At 38.2% G+C, this 22,732-nt stretch overlaps 1 protein-coding gene across 1 annotated transcript in view; it reads right to left on the bottom strand.

The window, feature by feature from the left end:
* The window catches only part of CAP2 (cyclase associated actin cytoskeleton regulatory protein 2), a 134,987-nt gene that overhangs the window by 76,493 nt on the left and 35,762 nt on the right, over positions 1-22,732 (bottom strand). Inside the window, exon 4 of the mRNA XM_032425021.1 lies at positions 4,259-4,336. Coding sequence (XP_032280912.1) covers positions 4,259-4,336 — 78 coding nt within the window. The remainder of the gene's footprint in view (positions 1-4,258; positions 4,337-22,732) is intronic.

The raw sequence follows: 22,732 nt of genomic DNA, 5'->3' as shown, positions 1-22,732 counted from the left end.
TATCACTGCTGTTCTCTGTTGTAGGTGGTGGCTAGCTTCCAGCTGCTCAGGGTGCTCACCTCTAATCTTGGGCACCTACCTTATACAAGCCCCAGGCTACAACTGACCAGTAATGTTGCTCTCACCTTGCCTTACGCTTCCGCAGTGTAAGTGTGGCCTCTTCATATGGGATAGAAGGCACCCCCCTGGGAGGTCCACCTGCCCTAAAATATCTTCCTTCCCAATGCCTGAAACTCCTTTTAAAGATTCATTCTCGGGGCGCCTGGGTGGCTCAGATGGTTAAGCGTCTGCCTTCGGCTCAGGTCATGATCCCAGGGTCCTGGGATCGAGTCCCGCACCGGGCTCCCTGCTAGGCAGGGAGCCTGCTTCTCCCTCTGCCTCTCTCTCTCTCTCTGACTCTCATGAATAAATAAATAAAACATAAAAAAAAAAAAGATTAAAAAAAAAAAAAAGATTCATTCTCTACCTTTTTCTCCCGGAGCCCTATTACTAACTCTAAGGAAATAAATACAGGAGTCCTGATTTAGTAACTCACCAAGCAGAAAGTAAGCCACCTTGTAATAGCCATGTAGTGGTGGCAACAAGTAAACCACCACTGTTGTGAGTCCCTAGGATTTTGGAGATGTCTGTTACTGCAGCATAACCTTGCCTGCTTTGAAACAGAAATGTCAGGAGGAAAGAACAGGAGTTTGATATTTGACTACTACAGGATTTTGTGCTTGTGAGGATGTTAGGTGGTCATGTCTAAATCCTTGCTGCTCACAGTTTGGCAACAGATGACCAGCATCACCATTACCCGGGAGCTGGCTAGAAATGCAGACTCTCAGGTCCTACCCCAGATCTACTGAACCAGACTCTGCCCTTTCACAAGATCTCCAGGTGATTCCAAGGAATATTAAAGTTTGAGAATCAGTGACCTAGAGACAACCGGAAATGAGAACCTGAAGCATCTAAAATAAATTTGAGCTAGAGGTGTAACTGAGTGCAATCCACATTCCACAGGTTTCTCAAGTGTGGTCCCTGGACCAGGAGCATCACCGTCACATGGGAACTTTTTTAAGACATGCAGATGCTTGAGCCTCAACCAAGAGCTACTGAAACAGAAACTATCGAAGGGGCCCAGAAATCTGTGTTTTAACAACCCTGGATATGATTCTCATACACATCAAAGTTTGGGAGCCACTGCCACAAACCAGTGAATTGAAATTACAGGAGTTATTATTCTCCTGAAAGAAGGAAGAGAAGAAGATGTGGATGGTTATAATACCGTTCCTATGAGAAATACCACCTGTTTCACGGCGATTTCCTTTATGCTGCATTTTCTAGAATGCACATGGGGAAAATCACGGCTTGGCTGAGGACTATTTTCACCACTGCGCTGATGACCTCTCCAATCTGGTTTTCTATCTAGTGGAAGTACTAGGACGGTGCTGTGGGTAAAGATGCAGAGGACAGAAAGGGAGGCGGACATCCAAAAATGGCTTTGCATTGTGCCAACCTGAGCCTGCTGGGGTTTACTGCGCTTGGAGCACTGTGGTGAGGTGAGTGCTATAGAAGACATTTACTAGGTACGAGTCCCCTTTTTATCAAGAATGCAGGAGGGTAAGAAAGGGGAACTGTAGCGGTTACACCCAAGAATCTGCACAGTTACGTGCTAAGCCACACGCGTCCCCAAGTGCAGCTCATTTTGGGATGCAATGGTTCCACTGCATTCATTTGTGTGCTCACCTGTCCTAATTCACCCAATATTTAATGAGTGACTTTTATGTGCAAGGCCCGCAAGGCCAATGGAGAGATCTTTTGTCTTTAAAAAAGGGATCGAGAGGGGCACCAGCCAGCAAGGTCATGGTTCTTCCCTCCATCTAAGACTCCCAGGGATGCACTGAAGTCACTTCTCCCACTTTAATCACAGAAAAGCTGGGCTAAGGCTGTATCTAGAATGCATCGCACTGTGATTTTCCAGTTTCACTCATCTCTTTTGCCAAGCGGGGGGTGAGCGGGGGAGGCGTGGGAAAGCAGGGATTGAGAAGGCCAAGGAGGAAAATGCATCCACAGCAGAACACACAATCTCTCCACCCTTACCAAGCTGCCTGTCTGGGCTGGGTGCTAACTCCCCATTTCACACGAGGGAAGTGGTATATCCGTGGCAGCTCTGGCTGCAAGTTTGAATGACCTGACAAACCCACAAAACTCTCAAGGCCAAGACCACTCCTCCAACCAATTAAACCAGACCCTCCCGAAGTGAGATCCCCGAGCTGGTACTTAAAAAAAAAAATGTTCTGGGTGATTCCACTGCACAACACCTGTTCTAGGGTCTCAGGTCTTGCCCCTTTATGGAGCTGAGCTTCCTCCCCTGAAAGTCAAAGTCCTAGTTTCTCAGGATTCTCCGCAAAACTTTATCAGTTTCAGGAGTTTGTTTTAGAAGTTAAAGGGAGCTATTAAATTTAAGCTATTATATTATAATGAATATCCAATTACCTTTTTTTAACTAATTTTTTCTTCCAAAGAAGATGTACTAATTTATCACCTATCACCAGGATAGCATGACACTTCCCACATTCTTAACATATGACATTGTCAGACTTTTCTGCGTTTGCCATCCCGCTAAGAATGCTGTGGTACTTCACTGGGGCTTATATTAATTTTCTATTACTGTGTAAGAAATTACCACAAACATAGTGGCTTCATAACGACACAAGTATATTATTTTCTGGTTCTGAAAGACAGAAGTCCAAAATGGGTCTCAAATCAAGGGGTCAACAAGGCTGCCTTCCTCTGAGGGGTTCTCAGGTGAATTTGTTTCTTTGCTTTTTCTAGCTTCTACAGGCGGCTTCATTCCTCGCCTTGTGGTCCCTTCCTCCATCTCCGAAGCCAGCGGCATGACGTCAGATTTCTCTCTGGCTCTTCTGCTTGTTCTCTTCCACATATAAGGATCCTTACGATTACCTAAGGCCCACTCCAATAATCCAGGATTATCTCCCCATCTCAAGGTCAGCTGATGAGCAAACTTAATTGCTCCTTTGCATTGTAAATCAACATAATTGCAATTTCTGGGGACTCCAATTACCTTTTAGATAGTTTGTCACCAAACTTCAGATGCAGAATATTTAGTCAAAAGAGCAATTCTCATTTTTTTCCTATTTAACAATGCATGCTGGTGGTAGATCTACTTTTTATGAATAATTTCATTCACTACACAATCAGCATGGTCAAAATATTGTTATTATGAAGCCTTGGTAGAGAGTATGATGTTGTTATTTACATGATACAATGTCTGTAGTTTGGGCCGGGTGGGAAGTTTATAATGGCCTGGGGAATGGTAAGGACCCCTGCCAACCACCACTTTGCTCTTAACACCCACTATTATGTTTATGTTAAAGTTTACTCTGGGCCTTATGTGGCAATGTGATGGTAGGTTAAAAGTTGTTAGAAAACTGCACCGACTCTCTCTAAATGATCCACATACACAATACATTTAAGAAGCACTGACTTAGCTTATCCACGCTAACTACAAAATAGGAGCTAATCAAATTCATACATGCAATTTATAGATGATGATAGATGTGAATAAGTTTTGATAACAAAATAGCACAAAATGTGAACTAAAAGTTAATAGTAAATACTTCCTTGGTTATAAAATGGTTGTGAGACTAGTAAAAAGAACAGGCTATATTCTCTTTTATGGCTAATATTCCATGGTGTGTGCGGTGTGTGTGTATCTATCTATCTATCTAACTAGCATCTATCTATCTATCTATCTATCTATCTATCTATCTATCTATCTGCCTATCCATCCACCCATCCATCCATCCATCCATCCATCCATCCATCCATCCAGTTATCTCTCTGATCACATCTTCTTTATCATGGTGACAGAGGGTAACTACACTTAATCGTGGTGAGCACTGCGTAATGTATAGAATTGTCGATTCACTATGTCACACACCTGAAACGAATATAACATTGTATATGTAAACTATACTTCAATAAAAGAAAAAGAATAGGCTGCAGATGACATAAATAAATTGACCTTTTAAACAGGTGATGTCCACTGTTACAGTATGAATTTGACCATTATAAGATGATGAAGCAAAAGAAATGTTCCATACCATGTCCTGGATTAGAGATAGACGTACGTGCTATGTATCTCATTTCGGGGATGACTCTCAGAGTGAATGGTTCTGCTGCTTCCTTGTTGTCTGTCTTACAAGTATTGCCCATTGTCTAGGCAGCCCTGCCTCTCAAAATACACTCTTACCTCTTGGGGTTGTTGGTACTGAGAAGCCATCAGAAGGAAAGCCCGCTGAGCCTGGAAAGCGCTATGCACCATCTCCGCCTGGGAACCAAGAGGAAGAGGGAAGTTCAGATGTTTGAGCTTCAGAACAAAGAGTGATCATATGATCCAGCAATTCTATGCCTAGATATGAACCCCAAATTGAAAACATATGTCCACACAAAGCCTTGCTAATGGATGTTCGCAGCAGCATTATTCACGATAGTCAAGATGTAGAGACAACCAGAATGTTCATTAAGGGATGAATGGATAAACAAAATGTGACATATCAATACAATGGGATATTAGTCGGCATTAAAAAGAGACGAAGTGCTGATATATGCTACAATGTGGGTGACCCTTGAAAACATGCTGAGTGAAGGAAGCCGGTCAAAAAAGACCACATGTGTATGATTCCATTGATATGAAATGTCCAGAATAAGCAAATCTACAGAGACAGAAAGGACACTCGTGGTTGCCTGGGGCTGGTGGTAGAGAGGAATGGAGTACGAGGTTTCTTTTGGGGGTGATGCTGGAATCAGATAATGCTGGTGCTTTCACAACTTGGAGAATCTACTAAAAACCACTGAATTGCTCATGTTAAAAGACTGAATGTTATTCTGTGGGAATGACATCTCAATAAAGCTGTTAAAAAATGTCTGAGCCCCAAATGCAATTGTTTTCAAAGGGTATTTCTCCTGTCCTTGTTCACAGTGTGCCCAAACCTCTTCTATGCCTTCTAGTGGAAAGAAAGTTGTCCTTTAAGTTGTCCCCATAAACATATGTTCACTGTGAGCCCGTGGCTTCTACGACTATTCATTAAGACAGATCTAGAGATTTCAGCGCTGAACTCCCCCACCCCCAGAAAGGACACGCAGGAGGGAATGTTTCAAATACACGGAATCATATTTTATATCCTTACTCTCTACTTACTCTTCACTATTAATTCTTTACTTTTTCAAATTTAAAAAATTACAGAAGAGTACCAAGAAGAAAATAATTCCAAATTTTTGGAATTATCATGCACAAATGACCATTTTGGCACACTTTTTCTAGTTCTTAAGAAAATTCATTCACACAGCTGTTTTCATAAGACAAAGCATAATGATTTAGAATAATTTTTAAATGCAGAAAGTTACAAATATTAAGGTTTAAAAAAATGCCTCACAATCTAGAAATAATCTTTGTTAACAATAGATGAACATCACTGCACCACCTTTTAAGATATATATGCACAGAGACTTTTAAAAGATTGGACCATACCTGAGGTACTATTTTTTAAAATAAAAAGTATTCATTTTAATTATGGTTGAATAGTAGAGATGAAAGAGATGGAATAGATAAACTTAAAAGTTTCTGCACTATAATAATTATGATGTTCTAAATGATCATTCCAAGGTAAATATATATATATATATAAAATATTAAGAGATTGGAATAATTATGTATTTGCATTTTAAATTACATTGTCTCATTTTAGACAAAATTTATTGGCTCCTTACTGGCAAGGATGAGAATATAAGTAGATTCTTACATTTTTTCCTATCTCTGACGCCCTATCTTCCATATTTTTTAGTTATTATTTTTATTTTGCTCAATTAATAGCATTCATATGCTAGCTGTAACATGAATCCACAGACTTCAGGATAGGTTCTACATTTAAACACACCTCGTGGTTCTTACCAGTCATTTTACCATGATTTCTCCATTTCTGGATTATTCTGATTTTTTTTATTGGCCAAACCTCATTATCAATTCTTTTCTTCAAAGAGATCTCAAAGTCGCTTTTAGTTCTTCAGGTTTGGACACGTCTCCCTGTTGTCTTTCTATTTTAATAGTATCTGGGCTGAATATAACCTCCTTGGGTAACGTTCTTCATCCATTTTCACATAACATGGCACTAAATGTGCCGAGAGAAATCTGAAGCCAGCTGGGTTTTTTTTCTCTCTTGCAGAAAATTGGCTTTTTCTAGTTTGACACCTGAAGAATTATTTCTTTATCCTTGGGGTTTAACAGCTTAATCATGATATGTTTGGGTTTTGAGCATTCTATATTATATCTGCTGGAATAGGTTTGGTTCTTCATTTCTAGGAAAATTTTCTTGTATCTTTCAAGATACCGCTGTTCCATTTGTTAGAATCTCTATTCAGGGACTCATTATTATCTTCAGATCATGTAATATTTGAATGTCTTCATATCTTTTAGATTCTCTCTCTACCTTCAATTTCTTTGTTTTTCATCTGTATTTACTGTGATCGTATGAATACTGTTCTCTATTGTGAGTTAACAGATTTTCAACAGGATCTCTTATATTCATTCACCTAATTTATATATCATTTCTGTATGAATGTCGTTTTTGTTCTTGATTTGTTAGACCTTCAATTTCTTTTGCATTTCACTCTTATTGTTTTATCACCTTGTCTTTAAGCTATTTAAAAATACACTTAAACTCATTAACTCTGACAGTGTAAGTTATACTCTTACTAAGCCATTGTGATGAATCTGTTTCTCTTCCTTGCGTTTCATTTTCTTTGAGTATGAGCCCATGCCTTCCCTTCACATGCAATGTTCCTTTCTGATGGACTACTTCTAGCTGTCATGAAGGTGATTCCATGAGTCCTTTGCTACCATATTGCAGGTTGGTTTATCTTCCCTTTCAATCAAGGGTTTGTGCTCTATTAAACTCTTTAAAGGCATAATGGAATGGGACAGGAGAGGGACGGCTCAGTGAAGTGATGTCCAGTCTTTGAGAATTTGGGTGCTACTCAATCTTCTGGGAATATCTTGAATATCCTAAACCATGATTTGCTCCACATCGTAGCTGTTGTAAATAATGCTGTGATGAACATGGGGTGACTATGTCTTTTTGAATTACTGGCTTCATTTCCTCTGGATTGATACCTAGACGTGAAATTACTGGATCCTATGACAGTTCTATTTTTAATTTTTTGAGGAACTGCCATACTGTTTCCCACAGTGGCTGCAACAATTTACATTCCCATCAACAGTGCACAAGGGTTCCCTTTATATCCACATCCTTGGCAACACCTGTCGTATCTTGTTTTTTGGATAATAGCCCTTCTGACAGGTGTGAGGTGATATCTGGTGGTTCTGATTTGCATTTTACTCATGGCTAGTAATGTTGAGCATCTTTTCGTATGCCTGTTGGCCATCTGTATTTCTTTGGAAAATGACTATTCAAGACCTCTACCCATTTTTAAATCAGACTGTTTGTTTTTTTTGATATTGGGTTGCATGAGTTCTTTATATATTTTGGGTTATTAACTCCTTGTTTGATACATCATTTGCGAAAATCTTCTCCCATTCAGTAGGTTGCTTCTCATTTTACTGATGGTTTCCTTCACTGTGCAAACCTTATTAGTTTGCTATAGTTCCACTTATTTATTTTTGCTTTTGTTGTCCTTCCCTGAGGAGATAAATCCAAAAGAATATTGCTACCACTGATGTCAAAGAGTTTACCACCTTTGTTTTCTTCTAGGAGTTTTAAGGCATCAGGTCTTACATTTAGGTCTTTAATCCATTTTGAGTTTATTTTTGTGTAGAGTGTGAGGAAGTGGTCCAGTTTCATTCTTTTGCATGTAGCTGTCCAGTTTTCGCAGCACCATTTATTGAAGAGACTGTCTTTTCCCTATGGTATGTTCTTGCCTCCTTTGTCATAGATTAACTGACCATATAAGTATGGGTTTATTTCTGGGCTCCCCGTTCTTTTCCATTGATCTATGTGTCTGGTTTTGTGTCAGCACCATCCTGTTTTGACAATGACAGCATTGCGGTATAGTTTGAAATCTGGGGCTGTGATACCTCCATTTCTCTTCTTCCCTTTCCAGATTGGTTATTCAGGGTCTTTTGTGGTTCCATATAAATTTTAGAATTATTTGTTCTAGTTCTGTGAAAAATGTCATTGGTATTCTGATAGAGATTGTGCTGAATCTGTAGATTGCTTGAGGTAGTATGGATATTTTAACAATATTAATTCTTCCAGTCCATGAGAAGAGTATAGCTTTCCATTTATTCATGTCATCTTCAATTTCTTTCATCAATGTTTGATAGTTTTCAGAGTACAGGTATTTCACCTCCTTGGTTAAATTTATTCCTAGATATTTTATTCTTTTTGGTGCAGTTGTAAATGGAATTATTTTCTTAATTTCTCTTTCTGCTACATCATTATTAATATATAGAAATGCAACAGATTTCTGTATATAGATTTTGTGTCCTGCAAATTTACTGAATTCATTTATTAGTTCTAATAGTTTTTTGGTGTAGTCTTTATAGAGTTTTCTGTATAGTATCACATCATCTCCAAATACTGACAGTTTTACTTCTTCCTTTCCAATTTGGATGCCTTTTATTTCTTTTTCTTGCCTAATTGCTGTGGCTAGGATTTCTAATACTATGTTGACTAAAAGTGACTAAAGTGGGGGGAAAGTGACTAGTTTAACTCATTCCACTTCATTAACATGTTCTGACATTTGACAAATTTTCCAAAATTTTTACTGATATGAGCACCTTAATCTTGTTTCTAATTTTTCTTGTTATTTCTCATTCAAGGATTTTTTTTTTCTACTGAGAAAAAAAGCTTCAGGTCAAACCAAGATCCTTAGACCATTTCGATTTAAAACAACAAATTCAATCATCAACATAATAAAATGTCTCATGAATATTTAAATTAGGGTATATTTTCTATTTGGAGTATACCATCTCCTCTTTTATTTGTCCTGGAACTCTGATTGCTGGGATTATAGTGCTCAGAATCTCAAATTTTGGATGTTCTTTAGGGAGGAACAAAGAATTTTCAATATTTACTCTCCTGGAGGCCATTATGACCTTATGAATGTAAAGTTCTGAGCTGTGTGAATGTTCATCCATGTATCAAAACGTATATTTTCAGTGGTTCAGTAGGACTTCTTTCAGTCTCTAACGACCACATTTCCAAAAAGAAAACTATGAAATACAACTTTCCACAGCTTGGATATAAACAAAATAATTGCACTTCTCCTGGCCACAATAATATAGAGGTATTGTCCTCATCTATGACAAGCTTTGCAGAGTTGACTGAATTATAGTTGCTGTGGAACAGTAATTTAGGATTATCTGACCTCTGTAGTTAAAACTGTTAGCTCTGAGGGGTATTGACAATATTTTTGTAGTTATCCTAAGATGAACACTATCAGTAGCCTTTTTTTACTTTCCCTAGAAAGAATATTTAGTCTGGTGCTAGTAGAGTAATTTTCTGGTGGTCTGATTAGCAGAATGGCCAGTTTCATTAGTTAGAGTCCTTCCCCAAACAGCCTTTCACTCAACAAGAGGGGTGGAGGTTGGAGCAGAGAATGGCTCAAAACCTAGATACTTGCTTCAACTATCCCTTTCACTTTGCTTATGTAGAGAAATCTACAGAATCTACAAAATCTTCAGAAAGATTTCTCCTTCCAGTTCCCTAGAACTCTGGGCCTAATTAGCAGACTGTAAACCACATTCACACTTAACCTCATTGGTCCATGTTTCAAAGGATTTTCTTTCCACACTTGAGATATTCTGATCCACCTGCCTCTACAGAAAAGTTCTGTGAGTCCCCTCAACCAGACAACATCCTATTTAGGAGCAATTTTACTAAACCTGCTGAGTTCTGATAACTTGAAAGGGAGAATTTGGCTCACTCAGGCAGTTCAAAACATTGTGAAAGAAAAAGCCAAACGTAGGGGTTTTCAGTAACAACAAATAATTGAGGGGTTTTGCTGAGTTTGTCCATCACATGTGTGCAGGGCTCAGAGAGCCTCAGTGACCTTTGTGGGTGTATATGTGCATCTATCTACCCACAAGCACGTGTGTGCAGAGGGGAAAGGGAGACTTTGGTAGGAGTCAAGACTACACATTTTATTTAAACTCGATCAATTATCACTTAGGTAACTGGGATTCTTGGATAGATGGAATGGTGGACCACCTTGTTTTGTGCTCCTAGGGGACAGAGTAGGAGAATGAATTTTTGTAATCAGTTTAAAGCAAACCTCAGGACTAGCAGACACTAGCAAATATGACTTATTTCCATCTAATCCCTTCAGGAGAGAGCTGGCTCCCAGGGGAAGCCCAAGTGATCTCTAAATACTCATCAAATCTTTGCATTGTTTCACTGGGAATGCTACAGGCAAAGTACTATGTGGATGAATAAAATGAATAGGTAGGAGACATGGAGGAGGTGAAAAAATACCCAGCCAGGGTACCTGTAATTAAGGGATTTCCAGATCTTCTGAAAAAGTATCATTCTTCTTGAGACCCAGACACTGAAGGGAAGGGGGTCCTCCTCTTCTAAGGTCAGGGGAATGGACATCTGCTCTTTGGGTGCAATATGTTGGCTTTGAGAAGGTCATGGTCAATGCCATCCCCATATTCCTCCCTAATTAATCTGCCAATGCCCTATATTTTACAATTAGAAATACTGTATTTTTAGATTTTATCCCTTAGGGGCCTCTAATCTGGAGTTTCTAACTCTAAAGGAGAAGTTCCTTGAGTTTCAGCCAACAAAGACATAAAGATGGACCTGAGGGATGAAAGAAAGACAAGAAAATGGGCTGATGAAAAGAGGTGGTAGGATGACGAAGACAAATATCACCACTTCACAGTTTTGCTTAAAACAAATTGAAGATGTCTAATTTTGTAAAAACGAACATAGGCACCAACTCTATAAAGTCAGATTATGAAAGGCATCTGGGTTGACATATTAACAACCATAACAAAGGCGTACACCAGTGATTCTCAACCTTAAGTGTGCATTATATTCACCTGGATGGTTTGTTAAAACAGATTGTTGAGCCCTGTACCCCAAGTTTCAGATTCAGTAGGTTTGAGTGAAGAAATTATATCAATTTTCTACAGTCTCTCTCAAACGATCGAAGCAGAGGGAATACTTCCCAAATCATTCTGAGGCCAGTACAACCCTAATACCATTAATTTTTTAAAGATTTATTTATTTATTTTAGAGAGAATGCATTCACAAGCAGGGGAAGGGGCAGAGGGAGAGAATCTTCAAGCAGACCCCCACTGAGTGGGGACCCTGACACGGGGCTGGATCTTACTATCCTGAGATCACGACCTGAGCCTAAACCAAGAGTCAGACACTTAACTGACTGAGCCACCCAGGCGCCCCACATTAATTGATTTTTGAATATTGAACTAGCCTTGCATACCTGGGAAAAATTCCACTTGACCATGGTGTATAATTCTTTCTATACTTTTTTGGATTTGATTTGTTAATATTTTTTGAGGATTTCAGGACTTATATTCATGAGAGATACTGGTCTGTAGTTTTCTCTTCTTATAATACCTTTTATCATTATGCAATGCCCTTCTTTATCCCTGGTAACTTTCCTCACTTGGAAGTCTGCTCTGTCTGAAATTAATACAAGTACTCTTGCTTTCTTCTGATTAATGTTAGCATGGTATATTTTCTGCATCCATTTATTTTTAATCTGTATGTGTCTTTATATTTAAAATGGTTTTCTTGTAGACAATATGTAGTTAGTTGGGTAGTGTTTTTTGATCCACTCTGACAATCTCTATCTTTTAATTGGTGCATTTAGACCATTGACATTCAAAGTGATTATTGCCATAGATGGATTAATATCTACCATATTCATTACTGTTTTCCATTTGTTGCTCTTGTTATTTGTTCCTATTTTTATCTTCTACTCTTTTTTCTGCCTTCTGTGGTTTTAACTGAGCATTTTAGATGATTCCACTTTCTCTCCTTTCTTAGCATATCAGTTATACGTTTTTTTTCCTTTTTAAGTGGTTGCCCAAGAGTTTGCAATATACAACTAATCCAGTCCACTTTCAAATAGCATTATACCACTTCACAGTAGCATAAATACCTTATAATAACAAAATAATCTTAATCTCTTCATCTTGTCCTGAGTATCACTGCTGTCATTCATATATATATGTATATATATATATCCATATACATATATATGGATACATATGCATATATATGATATATACATAAGCATACATAATTTAATACACTGTTTCTATTATTATTTTGAACGAACTGTTACATTAGATCAATCAAGTATATGAAAAATAAGTTTTTATTTTACCTTCATTTATTCCTCGTTTGATGTTCCTCTTTATATAGATAGAAGTTTCTGAGCTAATTATATTATATTCCTTTGCTCTGAAGAATTTGTTTTAACATTTCCTGCAAGGCAAGTCTACTGGCAACAAGTTCCATCAATTTTTGTCTGAGAAAGTACTTCTTCACTTTTGAAGGATAATTTTTCAGGATACAAAATTCTAGGTTGGTAGGTTTTTTCTCTTAACACTTTAAATATTTCCCTCTACTCTCTTCTTGCTTGCATGGTTTCTGATGAAAGGTCAGATGTATCTCTTATCTTTGTTCCTCTATAGAAAATGTGTTTTCTTCTGGCTTCTTGCAGGGTTATTTCATTATTTTTGATTTTCTATAATTCGAGAATGATATGCTGGGGTGTAGTTTTTGGGTATTGACCCTACTTGGTATTCCTTAAGCTTCCTGGATCTTGTGTTTTGGTTTCTGATATCAGTTTGGGGGAAATTCTCAGTTATCATTGTTTCAAATATTTCTTCTATTCTTTTCTCTCTTTAGTCTCCTTCTAGTATTCCCATTATACATATGTTACACCTTTTGTAGGTGTCCCAAAGTCCTTGGATATTCTGTTCTGTTTTGTTTGGTTTTTGTGCTCTTTGTTTTTTGAAGATTCTACTGATATATCTTTTAGTTCAAAGATTCCTTCCTCAGTGGTGTGCAGTCTACTAATAAGACCATCAAAGCCATTCTTTGCTTCTGTAACAGTATTTTTTAATCTTTAGAATTTCTTTTTTTTTTTTATTTTTAAAGATTTTATTTATTTATTTAATAGAGAGAGAGAGAGACAGCGAGAGAGGGAACACAAGCAGGGGGAGTGGGAGAGGGAGAAGCAGGCTTCCCGCGGAGCAGGGAGCCCGATGCGGGGCTCGATCCCAGGACCCTGGGATCATGACCTGAGCCGAAGGCAGTCGCTTAACCGACTGAGCCACCCAGGCGCCCCTAGAATTTCTTTTTGATTCCTTCTTAGGATTTTTGTCTCTCTGTTTATTGTCCATCTGTTTTTGCATGCTGTCTACTTTTTCCATTATTGTCCTTCACAAATTAATCATAGTTATTTTAAATTCCCAACTTGGTAATTCTAACATCACTACTATGTTTGGTTCTGATATTTGTTTTGTCTCTTTAAATTCTGTTTTTTGTCTTTTGGTATACCTTGTAATGTATATATATAATATATGTAATATATATACATAATAATATATATATGTAATATATATTATATGTATTATGTGTATAGAATATTATATGTAATATATATATAATTATATATATATATGCATATAGATAGATAGATAGATAGCCACATATGATGTACTGAGTGAAAGAAATCGCTGTAAATAGGACTTTAGTAATGTAGTGGTGAGGCAAGATGAGGACATGTGCTTTAATCCTACAATTAGGTCTCAGTCTTTCAGTGACCTTATGCCTCTGGACTGTGAACTTCACAAGGGTCTCTCACTTTTTTTTCCTTCCTCCTTGGATGGGACAGGGTGGCTACAGTGATCTGGACTTGATTTCTCTCCCCTGTGTGGAAGACTAGAGCCAGCTGGAGTTGAGGATTTCTCTTTCTGAGGTCAGTAGGGCTCTGATAATACTCTACCAGGTTATGCTCTGATTAACTAGGTTCCACTGAGGACAGGCCTTGTTAAGAACAGAGTGCTTTGGCTAATTTCAAAATGCTTACTTTCCCCCTCCCCTTTCCAGAAGTCTGAGGGGACTTTTCTTCCATATTTACTATGGGAACCTCGTTGAAATGCTATGGGTATATCTCCCAATGTTGTGGGGGACTCTAATAACTGGGTCTTCCTGGAGTTCTTAACTCTCAGAGTTGTCTGCACTGAGCTTGCAACAATCCATCAATTACGGTTCAGGTTGTTTTCCTACCCGAGCACTGGTTCCCATGGCAGTTTCACTCCTGAGTCTTTGCTCCAATAAGCTGGAATTCTGTGTATCACCTGTTTCTCTGATCCTGGGGACAGCAGTTTGCTCTGTGTCCTCCCTTCTCTTATAGATCCAAAAAGAGTTGCTGGTCTTTTAATCTGCTCAGCTTTTTACTTGTTGTTAGGATGGTGTGGTGACTTCTAAGCTCCTTACACATGGGACCAGAAACTAGAAGTCCTTCTTCCACTTTTTTTTTAAGCAAAATTTATTCTGTTTAAATTTTCAGATATTTTTGAACTTCCATCCTGTCTTCATCCTCTTGGTGACAGAGCATCTCCTCACCACCTGCTATATTGATATTTACATGGGATTGCATATAAGGTGTGTGTGTGGGAGTTATGAACACAGAGGTGTTATGAACACCTACATGGGAAGGGCTTGGGGACGGTTATCTGGTGGAAAGGGTGGTAGAACAATGATAATGGGGGGGGTTCACTAAGAGACTATGATAAAAACTCTATTTTTACTTGGATTGTTTCTGTTTGTTAAAATAGCAAAGTTTTATGCTTTTATCCACATTACATGAGATTTTATTCTTTGTGCTTATCATTGTTATTTTTATCATATTTATCTTGGTGTGCTTGGAGGTGCTTATGGAGATTATTGAGGCAGGGAACTAAAACAACACTCAAACTGCCCCTTTATGTCGTCACAGCCAAGAATAAAGCATACAAGGATGGGATGTTTCTTCATTATGACTTCTTTAGTTCCCATGGACCTTTGGTTATTCTGCATGATAAGTTTGGGGAACAGCCTTGTTTCTTCCCAATGTGCCATTAGGAAAAGGCATCAAGCAAGCCAGCTGAGTTGCCATTAATAAGGAAACACGTACATCTGTGTTTGTTAAAAACTGTTCCAAGGGCAAATCTGTTTGGCTAATGATGTAGTCTAAAGCTAAAAATAAGAACTGAGAAATCAGATTGACTATTTGTTGTTGAACCTCAAATTGCCACAGTGACACGGGAGAAGGGCCAAGCTTTGGCCCCATCATTTCGGTCAACACCCTAATGTCTCACCTGGACTACCTGTGCATGTCAGTGCCTGGCACGTGTCCTTTGTCCTCATACATATGGCCGTCACAGATGACAGTGTTGATTCCAACTTCCCGAGGAAAAAACAGGACTTTGAACAAAGTTCTTTTTTTTTTTTTTTTTTTTTAAGATTTTATTTATTTGCGAGAGAGACAATGAGAGACAGACAGCATGAGAGGGAGGAGGGTCAGAGGGAGAAGCAGACTCCCTGCTGAGCAGGGAGCCCGATGTGGGACTCGATCCCGGGACTCCAGGATCATGTCCTGAGCCGAAGGCAGTCGCTTAACCAACTGAGCCACCCAGGCGCCCCTGAACAAAGTTCTTATGAAATAAATATGCCATGATATCGATGGCAGTTATCTCTGAGTAGTGAAATTATGAGTGGCTTTTGTTCTCTTCTTCATACATTTGTTGTCAAATTCTTCTTCATCAAACATTAAAATTTTACTATCAGGGAAAACATGCAAAAGGTATAACTGAGTAAAGCAGAAATTTATTATTGAATGTCACAATCAAAATGTATTTTCTGAGTACCTACTAGGTGCCTGGGTGCTACTAAGTTTAAGTCAGGCAAACGGGTCGTGAATACGGGGACTGGTTAATGAACATGAGTGGTAGGTGTTAAGGGGCTAGTTGTACAGAACAGACAACAAACATCCAATCCTGAAAGGAATGAACTGTTGATATCACCCACCCACGACCGAAAAGGTAAGCTTGACAACATTTGGTTAGCTTGACAACACACAAGAAGCATTCTCATTAAAAGGGAATGTATTCTTTTTTGAAAAGAAGATTTCCTTCTCTCTAGAACTCAAGAAGCACACTGCTTCGAACCCACTCATTTCTAGCTATCATTCCCATTCCCCTTAACGTGGCTCTCTGGCCCTTCAAGACAACGGGGCTCCCTAAGGCCTATGACTCAGCCACAGCTGCCTTTTTCAAGTATCCAGTGTGCACGCCGTAAAATGGAGTCTAAATTTACAGTCTGACTAGGGGAAGGAAGCAGTAATGTCACACTCCACTTATTTAAAAATATGTTGGCAATGCTCCATTAAATCATAAAGACAAGTTAATTTAAAGACTGGCCCACTCAAATACCAAACAAATTCAGTCAATTTCAGGCTCTGCCTTTGTCAAAGTATATATCAAAAGGGCAATAATTTTATATTAGATAATTGTTATAAATTAGTGTTTTTACTGCCCTTACAGTTGACCAATTTTTTCCCCCCAATAAGCCCACTTTCATTGGCAGAGAAAGGAGGCATGCTTATTGAATAGAGCTAAATAGTTTTGCAGTCTGGAAAGCAAAGATGAGTAGGTAGATTAAGAATGTCAATGTTAGACTACCAGGCACAGTTTATAAAAAAAATAATCATTCAGGCACTGATAATAAAAGAGGTTTATTCTTCATTAATAGGATTGTTGCCTTGGCAACTTCCAACTCACATAAGTATTTACATAAACCACGGTGCACAGTTCTGACACTAGGGAACAGCTCCAACATGTCCCTTCTTACATCCATGCCTGAAATCTTTTATTATATGGTTCAGCTGCATTAGTGGTCTCAGTTAAAGTGACTCAACACCCAACCCCACCCCAAACACGTCATACGTCCAGTCCCAAAGAGGGAATTTAAATAAATTACTTGGTACGTCAAATAATATGTAAAAGAACTGATAGATGGTTTTCTTTCACGAAAAAAGGATGATTTATATGGGGAAGAACAGCTTTGCTTTTAACCCCCTGCACATCCAGCAGAGGGCAAAGCATTTTTAGAGTCAATATCATGAATATTAATGTGCATTCAAATCATGCCTTATTTCCCTAAAATTCTTATTTTCCTAGTTCATAATCATCACAAAATTGTGTAAAGCACTTTAAGACACCATGAGAGTATGAATCAGTAGTATGCGTGTGGAGGGGTGTGGGGGAGGGGGAGAAAGGGCAAGAGGAACATGAAGTATTAGGCAGTGCTTGCCATTGACCTAGTACTTCCAACTGTAGGAATTTTCTTTCAGAAAACAATTGTACAATAATAAAGTGATGTTTGTACAAGGATATCCACTGAAATTTTGTTTCTAATGGGGAAAAATTGAAAACAAGTCAAATGTTACTACTTTTTAAAATGATAATAAATGACACTAGATGCCCAACCTTGCAGGGACGGGACCAGGGTGACGCTGGTGAGAAGCACAGGCATGCTCCCTCTCAGGGTCACACCTGAGGGCCTTACTTGGGTCACCTTAGTCCAGCCTCTGCATTCTTGTATGTACATTATTTCACCTAAATACAATTTTGGTTATTTATATCAATTATGGTGTAGCCATACAATGAAATACTACACAGTCATTAAAAATGATAATGTAGACCCCAACGTACTGGCATAGAAAGAGGTCCAGAACATGTGGTCTAAATTAAACAAGCAGTGTACAAAAATAGAATGTGCAGAACTTTGTAAAATCTCTAATATAAAAATAATCACTGTAGTTTAAAAAAACCCAACAAAAACTCTTCTAAATAATCCACTGTTGCAGTTTATATTAAAAAAAGGCCAAAGATTTGAAAGAAAAACATTCAGTATTTCTCAAGGCATGGGAATAGGGGAAAAAAGAAAAAAAACATTGTATGTTTAAATCCATTTGCTTTTCTGACAGGTATGAATATTGTTCCAAGTTTGTATTCTGCACAAAACCATTCTCCTAAATTAACTTTATTTTCAAATTCAATCATTGTGTAGCTAAAAAACACTTGGCAGATTGGCCCTTCTCCAAATTTTCTAATTTGTTTTTCTAACACTTAAGGAATCTAATGCATTTTACCAACATGTTTAAACCAAATCTTCTGACTTAGTAAGCCAGGACTGCTTCATGGTCAATAAACCTTGGGTCTACACAAGTAAAAGGCACTTGGTTGCTCTAAGATCACTCCAAAAAATTAGGGACAACAAGGTTATCCTTATTCTAGAATGCAGTGTGACACTAAGCATTGTCCTCTTGTGTTACGTGAGCCATATTCTTATTTAACTTCCATGCATGTGTATATGCCTTGTGTCTCCAAGTAGGTGATATGCTCTTGAAGACGAGGCTGGTGGGTACCTACATAAATGGGTCTTTATTACAACAGAAGCTCAATGACTACTGCTTAATAATGAATGACTTAAATTATTGGAAAGTGGGGTGGTGTAGTGTAGAGATCATGAGCTTTAGACCTTCAGATAGGCCTGAGATAGAATCCAACTCTATCCTTTCCTAGATGCATGGCCATAAGCAAGTTACCCAATCTTTCTCCAGTGTTGTCCATCTTAAATGGTTCTCCTACTGACCAAGAAATGTTTGTCAGTCGCTGTGCAAAGTGCCCCGCACTTAGCGGGCTCTCAATGAATGCTAGTTCTCTTTCCCCTTCTTTACATTACCTCTCTCAAATATGGAAAATGAAGATAAGGCAGGGAAATAAGATTGATCTCTAGCAACTACAAAATTTAGCTAAGAACAGATTAGGTTCATTCATCAACCATATCTAGCCAACATCATTCCATCTAGACTGAGCTCTTACTATGAACACTCAACCCGTGAAAGGTCTTTGACTGACACCTGTTCCCCAACTCCCCACGGATTCCCAGGCACCCTGGACCCTTGACCACAAGGGTGCCCTGCAGCCCAGTGCTCAGGATCAGTGGCGCCACCTGGTGCCTGCATTTTCTCTTCATTTGTCTTTTGTGGCTAAGTGAACTCCCTTTCAGGCAAAACCCTGATTCCAAGATTTTTTTCTTCTCCTATCAAATATTCCTTTTCCCCTCTTTTGATGATAACAGTAACACAGACATGATGCAAGAAGTTCAAAAGACATGAATGTTTAGGAATTAAAAGTTTTCAGTAAGTCCACGCCCCCCACCCCCAATGACCATTGTCAGCAATTCAATGAATATCTTTTCAGACTTCATTTTTAATAATGCAAATCTTTCTTAAAGTGTGTATACCACCCCGCTATTCTCCTTTCAATTTCTGCTCAGTTATCCTCAGAAAATTTATTTTCCTGCCTTTGGAACTACTAACTATTTTGCAGTTCATGTTACTGTTTTCCTGATTCATTTAACTAAAAGCACAGTGAAAGAATTTTTTTTCTAGCATTTTGCATTACATAAGTGCCGCTCAAAAAACATTTGGTTAAAGGTTTTTCTTTTTAATTTCTCATCTGTCACAGACTGATACTTTTGTAAAATAATAAAAGAGCCTTACTAGGAAAATGAAATGAAAAACCCAAGTACAAGTCCTAGTTTTTTAAATTACCAGATTTAGTAGACTTAAAATTTCTCTGTGGGCCTGCTAGCAAAGTTTTCAAATCTTACAATTTCTGTCCTTTTTCATGGCAGACCATTAGCAAAAAGATTGTAGATCTCAGTGGTCTGTGTATTGCACATGGAAGAATGTTCTTCCGTGTCTTTGTGTAGGAATTGAACCCCCTTTGCTTATATCAGGTCTATGGACAAATGTCTTCCAAGTTTCTAAGAACTAATTTACAAGGGAACTTTGGGGTGAGAGTCCCTGTTTCTAAGTTTGGGATGGTCAGTATTTCGATACATTGAGACAATCTATTCAATATTTTACTTTTCATCCAGGTGTTTAAAATTATAAAAAGACAGCTAAAGACTCTTGGAACCCGGGAGAGTTGATTACTGGAAATACACTATGAAGTCCCATACAAAAATTTAATGTCCCAACTGGCCCCTTCAGACACCACAAAGTTACTTCTCACCCGATCACTATCATTTTGAATGTTCATGATCAAAGGGGAAAGTAACATGCCAAAACCCAATCCAGACAAAGAAAACAAACAAAATTCCATTGCTTTTTAAAATCTGGGCTTCAGTTTAAAATACTTATAGTGAAGTTCACAAAAATATCTTGTCTCAGATAGAGCTTGTGGGATTTTTATTGGCAGTAACTACAAGTCACTACATTGATGGATTTTCACGTCCTTATAAATTCTCAGTTAGACCTTATACCTGTCAGAATGGCTAAAATGAAAAAGACAAGAAATAACAAGTGTTGGCCAGGATATGGAGAGAAGGGAACCCTTGTGCACTGCTGGTGGGAATGTAAATTGGTGCAGCCACTCGGGAAAAGAGTATGGAAGTTCTTCAAAAAATTAAAAATAGAAATACTATACGCTCCAATAATTCCACCCCCGGGTATTTACCCAAAGAAACAAAAGCACTAATTCAAAAAGATACATGCACCCCTATGTTTATCGCAGCATTTACAATAAATAGCTAAGATATGGAAGCAACCTGTGTCTACTGATAGATGAATGGAGAAAAAGGGTACATGCACACAGGAATATTCCATAGCCATATAAAAGGATGAGATCTTGACATTTGTGATGTGGATGGACCTAGAAGATATTATGCTAAATGAAATAAGTCAGACTGAGAAAGACAAATACCTTATGAGTTCACTCGTATGTGGAATTCAAAAAGCAAAACAAATGAATAAACAAACAAAATGCAGAAGCAGACAATACAGAGAACAAAGAGACTGTTGCCAGAAGGAAGGACAATGAGGGGATGGGTGACATGGGTGAAGGGGAGAGGGAGATACAGGCTTCCAGTTATGGAGTGACTAAGTCACAGGAATAAAAACACAGCACAGGGAAGACAGTCTGTGATATTACAATGTATCAGGACAGATGGTAGCTACACTGTGGTGAGCATAATGTAACCAGTAGAGATGCTGAATCACTAGGCTGCACACCTGAAACTAATGTAACATGTGTGTCAACTACCCTCAAATACATTTGAAAAAAATTCTCATTTAGGGGCGCCTGGGTGGCTCAGTCATTAAGCATCTGCCTTCGGCTCAGGTCATGGTCCCAGGGTCCTGGGATCGAGCCCCGCATCAGGCTCTCTGCTCCGCGGGAAGCCTGCTTCTCCCTCTCCCACTCGCCCTGCTTGTGTTCCCTCTCTCGCTGTGTCTCTCTCTGTCAAATAAATTTAAAAAATCTTTTAAAAAAATTCTCATTTAGCTTTTCTGAATGAGAATGAAGAGAATGAGGGAGGTATTAGATAAATTGTCAGGTCTATGAGAAATTCAGGATGTGAGCGTGTGTGTGTGCGAGATACACAAAAATCTACAGTCTATGTTTCTCCATATGTCACTTGCTAATTCATGACTTTAAACTTGGCCTGATATCTTTTCAACTGTTGGTGTAGGATATTGTTTAATCTAAACTTTCAGCCACGGTATGGTCATCCATGCACTGGTTCAATAATTCATTAATGATTTGATTCATTCACTCAAACATTCATTTTCATTCACCTATTTAGCAAGCATTGATTAGCCATTCACTATGGGCACAGTGCTAGACGCTGAGAGGGTCAGAGGAAAGCAGCATACTTCTGGAACCTTGTAATAAACCCCAGCACCGAGTGAGCCCCAAATTATGGGTAAACCATACTACCTTTTCTGTATATTAATCAGTTTTAACAAAATTGACTGACTGAAAGTCAAGTATCAATATTCCAAGTGCCTTAGGAAAGTGTTTTCCTGGGGCGCCTGGCTGGTTCAGTCAATGGAGCATGTGACTCCTGATCTTGAGGTTATGAGTTTGAGCCCCACGTTGGGTATAGAGATTACTTAAAAATAAAATCTATAAAAAAAAAAAAAAAAAGAAAAAAGAAGTGTTTTCTGAAAGGGAAAAGATTTCTATTGCAAACACATATGAGTGATAAATGATTATTTTTTTGAAGAACAATGGAAATATAATATTGTGTTAGTTTCAGGGGTACAACATAGTGATTTGCTATCTATATACGTGAGGAAATGATCACTGCAATAGATTAGTTACTATCTGTCACTATATGAAGTTGTGAGGATGTTACTGACTGTATTCCCTATGTTGTACATTACAACCCCATGTCTTATTTATTCTCTAACTCCAAGTTTGTACCTCTTAATCTCCTTCACCCAGTCTGCCCACCTCCCCAGGCCTGTCCCCTCTGGCAACCACCAGTTCGTTCTCTGCATTTATGAGTCTATTTCTCTCCTGTTTGGTTTGTTTTCTCTTTTAAATTTCACATGTAAGTGAAATCATATGGTACTTGTCTTTCTGTCTGATTCCTTCGCTTAGCATAATGGCCTTTAGGTCCATCTACATCGTTGCAAATAGCAAGATTTCATTCTTTTCTATGGCTGAGTATATATGTATGTATATGCATATTCATATAATGGATTATTTTATATATATATGCATCTTCTTTAATGAACAATAAATTATTCATTGAGTACCCTGTTTTCTTTTATATCACTAAAACATATTTGATACATTAAGAAGAGTTGGTTTGTAATATGT

The sequence above is a fragment of the Phoca vitulina genome, unplaced genomic scaffold (assembly GCF_004348235.1).
Source record: "Phoca vitulina isolate PV1807 unplaced genomic scaffold, GSC_HSeal_1.0 scaffold31, whole genome shotgun sequence".
NCBI lineage: Eukaryota > Metazoa > Chordata > Mammalia > Carnivora > Phocidae > Phoca > Phoca vitulina.
This window is presented reverse-complemented; position numbering and strand designations above follow the sequence as displayed.